Consider the following 15214-nt stretch of genomic DNA (forward strand, 5'->3'; position numbering starts at 1 on the left):
ACAAAAAACTCGGGGAATATTTCATTCGGCACCGGTTTTGAGACGGACCTTGTAATATATTTTCGTTGTTAAGTTTGTCAGACAGACGACGCCGCGAAGACTAGTCAAACCAAACCCTAAGTACTTCTTCTTGCTTTTTTTTTAATTCCCATTTCCCTAGAATGATTTAAGATCTAATCTTATAGACTTTCAGAGGAAACTTAGAAGAAGAAGACGACAACGACATACCACAGTCATAGAAGAAGAAAGGTCTTCGAATGTCTTCTTACCTTCCATTAAAAATAATATTGGAAACCTCGTCGCGATAACTCAAGTTAACCCTGACCCAAATTGACACGAAACGCCTGAATTTCTTAGGGGTTCAAACAAATTCTTTCACGAAAAAAAAATAAACCATAAAAAATTCCAACTAGGCTAGGTTCATTTACAGGGTTCGTATATAAAAAACTTCTTTGGGAATTAATTCCCTGACGTTTCCAGGTTTTACTTACACGACGAACGTATAAATTTTCAAAATAATTATAATATATTATCAGAGATAGATTTAATTTTAGAAGTAGGAATGGAGGACAGAGTAATCCGGGCGCGCGTCAAAGTCCCGGACCCCCTTCCCTGGGTATGAAAGAAGAGGCGGGGTCATAGCGACAGAGGTAAAAAGGAATTACGTATTTTTCACCGTCCCCGCCAGCAACGTCATCAGAAACGTAGTTTAAGTGAGCCAATAAGATCATTTAAACTTTTCGTTACGTGTTGGAGGGAGGGGCTCTATACTGGGTTATGAGTCGGACTGAAGTAAATACTAACCGTTCTCCACTCCTGCTTCTACAATTACATCTATCCCTGGTAAAACTAAATCTTCAACGAGGCCCTCATCGAAAAATAAAAATAAATAAATAAAAATAATTTGGGAATCAATAAACCCTCAGACAGACCCCATCCAATTAACAGGGGGGAGGGAATGGGGATGCCAGCAGACTTATTGAGTTTTACGCTTTTATCGTGGGAACAATAATAAACCATGGGTAGACAGACAAAGATAGAGAACGCGCCGGCAGTCTAACCAAGGTTATATTCAAGAATTAAGTCGAAAAATAAGCCTTTCGTCGTACTACCTCTAGATTTTTGGCTGTAATAGGTCAGTGACTCAACTCCGAAGGGGGATGGGTGCGGAGGAACCATAAATATTCGGGGCCACCCTCGGCTTTCAGAGAGCGAAAAACCAGACGAGATACACGTACCGCTACATCAATGATCTTTACACCCATAAGTACAAATATATAACAACGGCTACACGGCCATCTTAATATTCCAAGAAAATTCCAAAAATAAGTTTGATAAGTTTTCAACCCTAACCTTAACCTACCAATAACTTTGGTTCTAATGCACTTTGTAGAGAACTGAAGACACAGCCATAATCTAGAGATTCGGTACAGTAATAGCTCCGAGTTTCATGAACCTCGCGTTTTAAATAACATATGGACAATGGATTAAAGTTTATTTTCGTTTCTGGCTAAAATTGGCAATGACTTTGGTTTGATTCTAATCTACTTGGGAACATATCAAAGATACCACGATAAACCAGACATTCCATAGAGCATAAGTTCATAAGATATGTTGTATAAGTTTGTCACTGGTTACAAACTGGAACTTGTCATGAAGTGATTGAAGTAGGTCATAGATTCGAGGTAAAGTGACACCTGGTGAGGCGCTGTCAAATTTGGGCTACGTACAGACCACATAGGAAGATGGACTGCAAAAAGGCGTGCAGTCAATTCTGGCGTGGTTTTCGAACTAACTCTCAGTACGTCTTTACCATTACAAAGTATAGGAAGCGTCATACTTATGGAACATATCTTATAAACTTATGATAGCGTAATCCCTACAAATTTCACGAAAGACAATGTAGCAGTATACGTTTTTAGATCAACCCAATTTAAAGCCTAAAATTCTGACGAATAAATTTACAGCTAATCGCGGATAAAAAAGAGCGTAAAATTCGAGTACCATAAACTCATTAAGTATAGAGAAGCAGCAAAAGGGGCGGGGCTTCAGACGAGTCCTCCCACATACATCTACATGGTGGTGGATATTATAAAGTAGAAGGCAAGTGGGGGAGTAAAGATAATTGGGTAAGTGGAGGTCTGACGTATTGTAGGAGAGATTTATCACTTACTGCCCTGTCCCTATTATCATAAGTTTATAAGATATGTTCCATAAGTGTGTCACTCGTTAATGAGAGCTTGTCATGAAGTGACGTAGGTGAAACGTCATAGATTCTCGTAAAGCGACGCCTGGTGAGGCGCTGCCAAAGGCTTAGTACAGACTAAATAGGAGGATGGACTGCAAAACCGAGTGTAGTCAATTCTCGCGTCGTTCTTGAACTAGCTCTCATTAAGCCTCTAGCATTACGAAGTATAGGTAGTGACATACTTATGGAACATATCTTATAAACTTATGCTATTATTATTATGAAAAATACAAGCCGGGGGGGGGCTGAATTAATTAGCATAATTTCGCGGTAATGTAAACAAATGTTTTGAATATTTTAGATAAAGTTGGCTTGTGTTTGATTTTATCATATTTCTTTGGAATAAAAAATTAAATACTAAAACTTCAAAATAAAGGGGGCGTTAATAATAAATTTAAATAGACGTATAGGGACACAGCAGTACAGGAAGAAACCCCTCCTACTTAACGTCATACCCCTGCTCGACCAATCAGCTTTACTCCCCCACTAGCCTTCCACTTAATAACATCCTCAACCATGTAGATGTAAAAGGGAGGAGCCTTCTTCAAGTCCAGCCTTTTTACTGTTTCCCTATTAGCTAGAGGGAAAAAAACCTTGGGGAAAAGCCGTAGAAATAATTTGTTTGTGGAAAATACGAAATTGAAGTATTTTGTTCCAAGTTGAATTACTCAGACTATTACGAATTGATTGTAATAACGCCAAGAATATTAAATCAGGGAGCCCAGCCAAAAATTTAAATTCCTTATAGGAAAAATAGGAATTTGTTTCAGGAATTATAGGATTTTATAGGAGAAAAAATCATGTGTTTTTATAGGAAAATATAGGAGTAAAAATGATGATCATATTTTGGCTTAAACTATGTAGAAAAAACTCAAAAAAAAATAAATTTATATTTTACTTTGAAAAGAGGAACTTAATTAAAATATAATATATAAAATCCTAAGCGAACTCCGCAATTTCGGGGTTCAGTCAAATGAGATCTCGATAAAAAGGGTTAAATTTTGATAAATTCGATGCTAAACTATACGAAAACTTGGACTAAGTCAAAAATATAGGATATTATAATACCTTTCATGAAATTATATTATAATATAGGACAAGTTAAAAAATACATAGGATTTTATCGGGCCTTTCATGAAAATATTATAGGACAGGTTCTAAAATATATAGAATTTTATAGGACCTTTCATGAAATTATAGGATAATATACGACAGGTTAGAAAATATAGGATTTTATAGGAATTATAGGATCGTTGGGCTCCCTATTTAAAGAATCAACATTTTATACTAAAAAAGCGTGATACGATATTCATTGATGAATAAGTTAAATTCCTAAATAGAAAAATCGTGCTTCGTCCATTAAGATATTTGTAATAACAAAAATAATTTAGGAAACATTGGCAGGAACTTTAGAATGAAAACAGGAAGTTATTAAACTAGTTCTTGTAGCGATGAATAACTCGGCTATACATAACGATAATGCCTCAACATCGCGATAAAAGGAAATATTGAATTACATATACGACTACAACGATACCACCGAACTAAAAATTGTCCATTATCGCAACAACAGAAAACGTGCATGGCGGAACAAAAATCTCCCCTTCCCATTCTCATTTAAAGGAAACGAATATCGTATTTTTATCTCTCTCTAATTCTAATATAAAATAAAAAATATATTTTTTCTAATTCATAAAACACGTTTTATCAATCGTCCAAAAAATATGGCGTTACACTGTTTTATTTAATTAACTCTAAATGACTTAGTTAATTATTGTTTAGAAATAAATAATTTCCCTGTAACTAGTGTTGTCTATTTGATTTGCACTTTTCACCTAACTGTGTATATTAGATAGTTTACACACATGAGAGGATTTATACCATTTACACCAGCAGGACAGGCTACCTAGAGGACAGAAACCGGTATGCTTTTGTCCGCAAGGTAATCTTCGCCTTCTGGTGTAAATGGTATAAATCCTCCATGTGCGTAAACTATCTTTAATTACTTTAAAGTACCCTAGAACTTAAAGAGAGAGTGTGTATTCAAACTTACGTAGTTTGGGTTGGGCGGTGGTGGGGCATTTCCGTGATGGGGGCCTCCGGGTTGAGGGGGTCCTTGGGCGTGCGGGTGTAAATGCATGGGCGGGAGAGCGATGCCCAATTGTGGCGACAGGATTATTTGGCGGAGGGTCCCATTTTCGTCCACCAATTGTTGAACGATGTGTCCCGGTGGTACTTGAACCGGCATCGGAACCGGAGGCGTCGAATTATTAGAGACCATTCGAACTGTCGCTGGACCTATCAACAATAAAATAATAATTGATATTAATGGACCATGTTCCAGAAAACCGGTAACAAATCCCCCTCATTATAGACCAATTTTTAAACTGACCAATTAATTAGTATCCGGACCTTTTAGGACAAATTTAAAAACTCACTGAGCCAAAAATTTTAATTTATTATAGGAAAATTAGGAATTATTTCCGGAATTATAGGATTTTAAAGGAGAAAAAAAAATGTGTTTTTATAGGAAATAGGACTAAAAATGCTCATAAATATAATACAATTTTGGCTTAAACTATGAAGAAAATTCACAAAAAAATAACAAATTTGATTTTACTTTGAAAACAGGAACTTAATTAAGATATAAAGTATAAAAATGCCGAGATAACTCCGCAATTTCAGTATCTAGTCAAATGTGATCTCGATAAAAGAGCTTAATTTTGATAAATATGATACTAAACTATAAGAAAACTTCGACTAAGTCAAAAATAAAATATATTATAGGATCTTTCATGAAATTATAGGATAATTTAGGATATGCTCAAAACTACAGGAATTTGAAGGAATTATAGGACCGCTGGGCTCATTGGGCCTTTAATTTCCAAGTTTCAAACTTCCCTAACTATTCCTATGACCTTTAAGGTGAATTTAAAAAAATTCGGATTTTTCTCTCAAGGTAAACATTTGAATTGAGAATGAAGAATTATTATAGTTATGTATAAACACACTTCTTTGTAAAATAAATTTTTTCCAATTTCTATAGACGAGAATTAAAGAAAACGTGTCATTTGTACCTTCCAAACGGTTTATGGCGCTACGTTTTTAACCCTGACCCATTTAATTAGGGACTCTCTTTCTCTTTTTAATATATATTTAATTCTTTTAGACGAAATAATTCGGGTTTTGCCCGAAAACTATATGGGCACAATCGAAATCACCTTGACCCGTTCCTTTCAAATGTTTAATTTTTTAACGTTAATTGCCACGTACTTAATTACGAATTATTAACGAGCTTTGTTAATATTTTATGTCCCCCCCCTAAAAAAAACCCGTAAAGATACATGGAACTAGCGTAACATTCTTTTAAATTTATATTCCCTACATTCTGTTTCTGATAAACTTCCCCGAGTTGTCCCTGAATTTTACTAAAAATATTTTGTCAACTATTTATTTCCCTGAGTTCCCAATATTAGAATTAACCTTTGACCTTTTATAGCCCATTTTTCAAATAATTCCCTGACATTTCCATAATGATTTCCATGACCTATGGCTGACAACCATAGTTTTTATCTCAAACAAACGTAACGGCGATTTAATTTCAACTTGTCAGCCAATAAATAAATAAATAAATAAATAAAACAGTTCATGTGTAGGAATAACAATATAAATCAGTATATATCGTGAGAACCATTTTCTATCTTGAAGGTTAAAGTATTTATCGATAAGCCTAAATATAAAACCGATACCGCGCGTTAAGTTCAATGACGAGGAAAAACAAACGCAAAATAAAAATTTTCAATCCGATTTCGATTTTGGAACGCGTGCAAGACATTTAATGATGGCTTTGGCTTTTTAAGGACAAAAATAAATCTTACCAAAAGTAGATAATACTACTCTTCGAGAGAAGTATAGTACCACAACGCAGCGAGGTAACTGATAACGTGATTCTTCTCAACAACATTTTATATTTATTATAGCAAGGTTGCTAAACCTATAATCACATGTTACGCGATAAATAGTTCCCCCTCATCATTACTCTATTAGCTCTTAACTATTTGATTTCCAAGGCGCACGCATGCGCTTGTGGATTCATTTGTCCCACGTCAAGCCAATCAAGGTTTGTGGGTTGATTGCTGAGGATTTAGTACTACGAAACGCTTATAGAATTCACGCCAATGTGCCATAGATACCCATCTGAAGTTTGATGAGCGGGAAAGCAAACAAAAAGGGTACCTCGTCTGGGAAGAATCTTATTACGTAACTTAAGTATTAAGAGGATACAGAGTGTCACACTTCTTCAATTATCCCCTTCTGATATTACATAAAGGAGCTGACACAGCGAGGTAACTTCCCATAGATCCGTAACGCTGACGAAGACTAACAACTGCCGTTTCCCTGTAGATCCCAAGAAGTATAAGCGCCAGTAACCCAGTAATTTAAAACCCCGCGCTCAATTTTAATATCAACGAATTAATTTTTATCTATAGGGATTTATAGTACATCGTATCCCACCAAATATAGAACCAGAATAAATTTAAGTTAAAGGACTGGAAATCGGGAAGAGTTTCTTGTCTATATATAGTCACACCAAGAAGCGATATCTAGTTTACTAGGGAGAAATTATAAGATGATGCCTAAATATTCGCGCGCCGTAGTCCCAGTCCCCTTTCAAAATACAAGGGGGGACGCAAAAGGAGGCCCCGGGCTATTTCGCCTTTCCTCAGAATGGGAAAATATGTAATTTTCGTCATTCGCGTCGCGCTGACGTGAGTTTTCAAGAACCAATGAGATGTATATTATAGATACATTTAAAGCAATTTTAAATGAACCTTCGTTCTCACTCCAATAAAATTACTCCTTGGAAAACGGCATAAGTAACCGTCCATAATTGAAACGAGTCATTTTTAGCGAAGAAAAAAAAGTGACACGAACAAATTCATTCATTCATTCATTCATATTTAATTTTTTTTAAGGTCAAAACAAAAATTTAATTTAGAGATTTTGGTCCCATTTCTTTCTTTCTTTTTTAAATATCACTCAAAATTTATCAATAAAAAAAAAAGACCGCTATATAAAAATTGGGCCGATTCCGTCGTTGGTCTTATTAGAATTTATATTTAATAACCATCCAAGCGTTAAAGACATGGAAGCGCCACAAAAAAGTGTAATTTAAAACAGCTAGCGAGTAACCACTGATTTAATTTATAACGGGAATAAGATAGTCACGTTTTTTTCTTACGTATGTCCATGGAAAATAAGACGTAGGCCTAAAATCGAGGGGCTAATCACTGCGAGATTCCCTGTACACCGATTACGCATTACGTGTAGTAATTTTAGCATATAAAGATTACGCGTAATCACTTTAGTGCAGTAAAAGGTACACCGATTACACTGAGTGACCGGCCCCTCGGCCTAAATTAATAAATTTTGTAGTTCAGACATAAATAGAAAAATTACTAACGTCGTCTCTACCATGCATGATAATTTTAAAATTTTAAATTACTATTGAATATACGCCAAAACTTTTACAAAGACTTCAAGTGAAGTCACGTGATTTCAAGCCCCGTCATTAATTAGGAAGTTTTTCCAAGCGCTACCTTTTCTTTGGGGGGGGGGAGGGGGTGTTAAAAATGAAATTTTAACAATAAACAATAGAAGTTTGTTTGTTTATTAAAAGTTGGTAGTGCCAATTTTTCATTTTTAAAAATTAAAAATTGGGTCGAACAGACTAAACACACCCACAAGGCTTTTAAAAAAATACTTGGAACAGTTAAACAAATTGTAAAACGGTTTTTAACTATTACGAAAAGTAATTAAGGTGGGGTGGGTCACTTCTATACCTTTTTCTCGAGCCCTGATTGTTGTAACCCCCAAGTATTAAGTATCGTTGGAAAAGGCAGAAATATTACAGTAACATATTCAAAAAACTTCCCCGTATCTCTTAAAGAACCAGAGATATGAAGCCCACAAAAATTGAACAAATATTACTAAATTTCACATACTACAAGCACACAATATAACAGTTGCACCTAAGTAGCCGACCCCTGATCATAACTCCGCCCCCTACATTCCAGACATTCCAAGGCAATTCGTAAGTGACTTTTCTTTTACCGCCTAAGGGGTGTTTGAAACAAATTTCGGCAGTCAACTTACCATAGGGATTTTGGTGACATTGTTGTTGAATTAAATGGTCACTTCTAGATCTCATATGAGGTGGCGGGGGGTAATTCCTACAGTACGGATTGTTATTTAACGGAGGAGGTGGTCCGTAAGCGATTTCCGCGTAAATTTCGCAACCGAATGTCGCGCGATTTTGAGCGGCAATATTGCCATCGAAATAAGCCGGAATCGCGCCGCAATCGTAAAAAGTACCCGCCACTGTCGTAGTTAACATAATTAAAAAGGACAATTAACTAGATTTAATTTTAATTCATTCTATAATAAAGTTTCACCACTAACGACGGAAAAAATGGGATTATCTTTCGCGAATCGCGTAAAAAAAAGCAGACGATTTATTCCGATATTGTTCACAAAATAATTTTTAAAATAGCACTTTGGTGTTTAACTCTTTATAAAAAATAATAAACGAACAAACACTAGTGTCGAGCTTAAAACATTAAACAAACAACGGGCTACAAACACGTCCACAGAATAATTCCGAGTCGAATTCCTTCTTGAAGGCAAGTTTGAAAAAAAGCGGGCACAAAATTTACAAGCCAAGGCTTACGAACACCGATGCTTTATCAAGGAACTATATTATTTTTTCCAAATATAAAAATAGATTACCTACAATTATATTAATTTCCGCACTAATTAAGGCACTAATGGCGAATTATTTAAAAATTTGATTATACAAAATTCGTTTTAAAACTAAGCCTAATTTTGATTATAAAAATTCCGGCCGCCTCTCTTTGAAGCCAGTTTCGACTCTGTCAAAATGCAGACAGACTAGTACTTCACCCCCTCTATCGTCCCTCCCCCATTCTCGCCAGAGTTGAGTGACTTTTTTTTTAGCCGATTCTTTCTCAGCCCCCTTCGCGGCGAGTTTACATCGGCGCGCGACCCCCTTTATAGCTATGTTCTAACCTCCCTCTACTTTTCGGTATTACGTGATCAAGGGGGCGATGGAATGCTTTGATTTCCTCCCTCCCCACCCGTTAGGCCTAACTGTCATAAAAAATACGATTGAGATTTTAAATATATTTCTTCTAAGAAATATATAATTAATTTGTTTTATCGCTTATCAAATTTATTTAAGATTCTCGGAATTGTTGAATTCGACCAATTTTTGATATAGAGCTATTTCAGAGGGGGTAATGGCTACGTCACCAATGCTATTTGCCCATAGAGAAACCCTCACAAAATGGCCGCCCTCTACACTCAAAGGCAGGCCCAATTTTCGTAGCAGACGAAATTTTTCCCCCACTGAAATAGCTCTATTGTACGGCTCGAAAATAAACCAAGGATTATTTAATTTCAATTTATATTAAGAAGAGTTTAAACTAGGCTTAACTATATTTAAATTTTCATTTAGGCCTAAATCCAAGGCTTAGAAATATTCCAAAATACTTTTATATATCGCAGAATAAATAAATTAGTTAACAGATTTAAAAACGGTTTGCAAACTAAGATATTTTGGGATTTAAATCGAAAAAAATTACCATATTTTATTGAGTAAGGAAAAAACCGTTTCTAGGAAAAAAATCAATTGCAAAAGTTGGGCGCAATAAAAACCGGCCTCATCTTTTAACAGTTCTTTTTGTCTTTTAAAAGTCTCTTTTCTCAATTACAAGCTCACTCGTCCCAAACTATTTTCGTTTTTGCCAGATTAAGCATATCGAATCCATACGCGCCAACTATTTTATGAAAAGAACTTTCATCCTGACACCCAACTATAGAAAAATAGCACGCTCAAGGTTACAAGGTCTATTTTCGAAGAATTAAACACTTAAGAAAATTAAACGGGAAAAAACTGCTTTTTTATTAAAGCCTAGTTAGGCTTAGCGCAAATATTGTTTATATAACGATATATTTTATTTAAAATTAACGTAAGGGTACTTGAAACTAAAAACTATGAATAGGGGACCCCCAATTTCAAAGTTCGGAGTTGAAGTTATGTCAAATAAAAAGAGAGAAAAAAATATTCCAAAGTACAAGTTTTTGCCGTCCGTTTCCCTTGAAAATATTTCGAAACAGGGCTGCCAGATCGCGTCATGCTACAGTGAACTGCAAAAAGGCATTGGCCGACTAAACAGACTAGATTTATGCCGCCAAAAGCACCCTACAATTTATTGAATTTTTATTTTAAATATGTCTACCTGTCTAAATATAAAAATATTTTTTTATAACTAAAAAAAAATATATTATATAAAAGCTATTCTGTAAGCAAACATGAGACCCAACTTTAGGGAGCCATAACTCTGGTAATTTAACAGATATGGGCAAATACTTTGAGGATATGATAGACCTAATTGTCCTCTATCTAACGGTACCAAGTACTTGAACATCCACCAACCTGACCTCGAGTAATTTAGGTTTGAACCCAGAAAGCACAGCTCTGGTTTGATTCTCAATATAGTTAAACTTTAGGACGCCAGAACTCTGGTAATTTAAAAGAAAGGCGCAAATGCTTCGAGTATACGGTAGACCTAATTGTCCTCTATCCAACGGTACCAAGTACTTGAACTTATCTCAAACACAGCTCTAGTAATTAAGGTTTTAAACGAAACTCATATTTTTAAGAACTAATAATTGAACAATACAATATTTATCTCAACAGGAAACTTGGCAACGAGTACGGGGAAAAAGGGCGGAACAACTCTATAGATTGTTGAATTAAATCGCGCCAAAAAAGCAATCCAAAAAGGTCACGTGACATTAAGCGGAAATAGGCTTAGCTCGTTATATTCTAATAGATTCCATATTTGAAACATTATTCTACAAAAAGTAGGGGATCGTTTTTATTCGATTTGAACTTTAACCTTTATGGGAATGAATTGACATCCTAGTTCACGCTTGCCTCCGTTTGACGCTCACGCCCACGCTTGGGGGGGGGGTCGCGAAACAAGCGTGGGCTAAGTACAAGTACGACTCTGATTTCCAAGAATTTTCATTGAATTCAAAAATAACTATTTAACATTTAAAAGTTAAAGCCTTATGCCGGGACTTTACCGTGATTTAATTGCTCCATATGATCAAATAACCGTTATTAAAGTCGTTAAAGCGTGGGTGATAATTTACATTTTTATAATAAAATTTAATTGGGTATATAATTCAAAAAGAAATTAAAATAAAAAATTAAAAAATCCGGATTTACTGGACGGAAAAAATAATTAACAAAACCATATACGTTTATGTTTAAAGAGAAAAAATCTAGGTCTATTCGTGTGAATTTGGTCTATTTTACACGTGAATATTGGAACCATTACGGCAATTTTTATTTTGTAGCGTAGATTTTGCCCCCCCCCCTCACTCCCAAAAAATAAGTTAATCCATAAGTTTATAAGATATGTTCTTCCATAAGTATGACACTAGGTATATACTTCGTAATGCTAGAGACTTACAGCTAGAGTTAGTTCGAGAACGACAAGCGAGAATTGATTGTCTACACTCAGTGTTAGTTTTGCAGTACTTCCATCTTCCTATTTAGTCTGCATTACTAAGCCTTTAACTGCGCCTCATGAGGCATCGCTTTACCTCGAATCTATGACCTACCTCACTCACTCACTTCATGACAAGCTCCAGTTTGTAACCAGTGGCAAACTTATGAAGGAACGTATCTTATAATCTTATGATTAATCCGACAACGCTATTTCCAAATAAAACTAGAACCTATTAATTAATGTATTAATATTCTTGGGTAAAATGAATAAATTCGCAAAAAGAGGGGAGATAATGATGACGTACGTACTTAAAAATAATAGACTTGAAATGCAGTCTGCGAAGGGGGTCGCGCCCCCCCCCCAACCCTCAATTGTTTTGAGGCCCACACTCTCTCTCTCGCAAACCGTAAACAAGGTTTTGTCCCATTCCCCGTTCCCCCTTTTGTCTTCCCTCCCCCCTCGGGAAAGTTGATTCGGAAAAATACCTTTTATCATCATGATAGATAAAAAGACCTGTTTCAAATTAATTATTTCTATAACCTGTCTCGGACTGTCTAAAAAAAAAAAAAAAAAAAAAAAAAAAAACCATTTTTTTTGGCTTAAATAAAATAATAAGGAATTAAAATAACGATGATAATAATGATAATATAGCCTCGGATCAAGTGTCCCTTAACAATTTCAATGGAGGATATAATACACGTATCTACAGGATACGCCACTCGACCACCGTACACATATTCTATGAAGTTTATAAACATGGCATACTTTCAAAATTAGGATGGTTAAAAGTATTTCCCATTCACCAACTTTGAAACGTCGTAACTCGTGATTAAAAACACTTTCAAGGGGAAATTCCTTTATGATATCATAGCCCAACTCATCCTCAACACAATGATACTTAACACTTGGGCCTAACTCAATTGGCCATATGTCTAATCAGCGCCACTAGCGGATGGTCTGAAAACTACTCCCATAGAGTCTAGGTATATTTAAGCAGGTTTGCAGAATTTCCGCCAGGTGGCTCGAACGCCGCGCCATCTGACGGAAATTCTGCAAACCCGCTTAAATATACCTAGACTCTATGGGAGTAGTTTTCAGACCATCCACTAGTGGCGCTGATTAGACATATGGCCAATTTTGGCAATACGCGATGTACCAGGCAAATTCCAAGGGGGCTGCCATTGCGTCTTAGTAGTTTTTGAAACCGCCATCTAGCGTCGAAGTAAAGCGTAAAATTCGGTATTTTTGTCTCTTTAAACGTCGGTGCTTAAAGCCATCTAGCGTTCAAAAGCAGGAAGTTCAAAACCATCGTCTGAAATCCTTTGGCGCGGTGAATCCGGTGATTTGAACATATTTTTTAATTCTCATTGCTAATTAGTATGTTTTGAAAAATAAAAGTGGCAAGTTGGGGTAGAACATGTTCCGTTCTTGGCTGTAAAAGTAGTGATAGGGATTTAAGGGAGTGGAGATCGCGCGTTTGCAAACTTCATTCGGGGCCTGACAAAGGGTTAACTCTGTGTCATAAAGATTGTTGTTGTCCGCGGCCATTTTTAAAATACGGAATAAAATCAAAGTACAGAATTCGCTCACTAGATGGCGCTTATCAAAAACTACTAACATTTAAGAAGTGGGAGGTAACCTCGTACATCGCGTATAGATAATTCAGGATTCCCATGAAGTTTACACATTCAAATTCCCTAATTTTTCCAGGTTTTTCTTGACCTTTTTTTAATGATTTTCCCTGGTGTTTTTGGGACCAATTGTCATTACTCTAAATAAAAGTAAACAACTGAGTTTCAAACCGTATTTTTGAATATTTTAGTGCCTGGTGAAATGTGATCTCGCTAACACAGCGTTTAAAACGTCAAGCCAGTTGGGGATGGTTGAACAGCAGATATTTTAGCTACATTACCCAAATTTCATGACTTTCCGGCCCATTTTGAAATTCCCTGACATTTCCTAGTTTTCCTGATCTATGGCAACCCTGTAGCCACTTTAACCAAATTCCCTGAATTTTCCAGGTTTTCCCTGACCCATGGCAACCCTCTAATCCCTTGAACCACTCAACCCTGCACTTTAATTGTCGTAGCTTTAATTTTGGGATGACTATTTCCCGAAAATCCCTCGATGTTAGTATAAATAGCCCTTATTTTCCTCTATCCAACTGTATTAAATTAATACAATTGGGCCTAACTCGATTAACTCTAGAAATAATCGGCTTTGAAGAAAATCAGAGAAAATTCCAGAAAAAAAGCCCCCATTTCGATCAAATAACAAAATCCATCACGACTAAATATAAAAATAACAAGTTGGCAAACCAAAATTAACATGCAGCCGAAGTCGAGACGCAATTAAGAGGTTTTTCTTAAAAAATTAAATAAATATAATTATTTTAATCGTCATTAATTTAGCTTAATTATAGTTAAATAGTTTTAAGAAACTATGTCCCTAAAATCATTTTAAGCATAGCTATGGTTGGCGTTTGAATTCAAGCGTATGCCCCTTTTAACAATTTAGGGTAATGATAAGAAGAGCCGCAATTGCGTTTGCGTGAACTCTTGGTGGAAGCCCTGCCAATAGGAGGCTAGACTATTCTCGTAACCCTAGCAAACCTAACGATGATAATAGGGTAGAAGTCAAGCTAATATTGCTTTCTGCGAACACGTTGACAGACACGTCCAGTTTAATACCTCTCCGAGACGTCATCGTCACTCGGAGAGGTAAAATAAAAAATCTATAAATTCTAAACAAAGCAGTAATAGTATTTTGATTATTACTATTTACTTTCATAATTTTAATGACACGGCAATCGGTCGTTGACAAAAGAAGGTGAAGATTCTTTTCCCTTCACTAACATCTTGAAGGAAAAATAACGCATTTTAAAAATATTTATATCGCTTTGAGCTATTTAAGGTACACGTACTCAAGTTCTTCGGGAATAATTTAAAAAGATAATTCGAGGACGATAAACTTAAAAACTTTATCTTCGGGGAAAACACAGAAAATACTCTTTTGTGTTTTCTTTTCTTTAAAGGGATACTATACCCTAGCAAATTTTCTTTTTTAATCGAAAGAGCGTATAAAATAATGTATGTTATCAATGGTAACCATGTTTCTATCTACAATATTAAAGAAGATACGAGGGCAATTAAGTTTATGTAATGGATGGCACTACGCCTTAGGCTTTTCCGCTAAGCACTGACTGGGAGTACCCCTATTGGACGTTTAGTACCACCTGACGTGTTCGTTTGTCCAATAGCTGTACTTCCCAGTGCTTGGAGGGAAAACCTAACGCGTAGTGCCATCCATTACTCTTAATACTTAATTGCACTCGTATCTACTTTAATATTGTAGATAGAAA

At 35.7% G+C, this 15214-nt stretch overlaps 1 protein-coding gene across 2 annotated transcripts in view; it reads right to left on the reverse strand.

Moving 5' to 3' along the window:
* Positions 1-15214, reverse strand: part of LOC149588321 (fibronectin type-III domain-containing protein 3A-like) — a 33093-nt gene that overhangs the window by 13142 nt on the left and 4737 nt on the right. Inside the window, exons 1-2 of one of the 2 annotated variants that reach the window (XM_089863100.1) lie at positions 8405-9183; positions 4302-4546 (exon numbers count right to left, since the gene is read on the reverse strand). In XM_089863100.1, the coding sequence (XP_089719226.1) occupies positions 4302-4546; positions 8405-8645 (486 nt within the window). In that variant the 5' untranslated portion in view covers positions 8646-9183. Of the gene's footprint in view, positions 1-4301; positions 4547-8404; positions 9184-15214 lie in introns of those variants that run through there. The other variant, XM_089863099.1, reaches the window with a different exon arrangement.

The sequence above is a fragment of the Phalangium opilio genome, unplaced genomic scaffold, assembly GCF_054372755.1.
Source record: "Phalangium opilio isolate 3A_F unplaced genomic scaffold, DU_Popi_V2 ptg000662l_1, whole genome shotgun sequence".
Lineage (NCBI taxonomy): Eukaryota > Metazoa > Arthropoda > Arachnida > Opiliones > Phalangiidae > Phalangium > Phalangium opilio.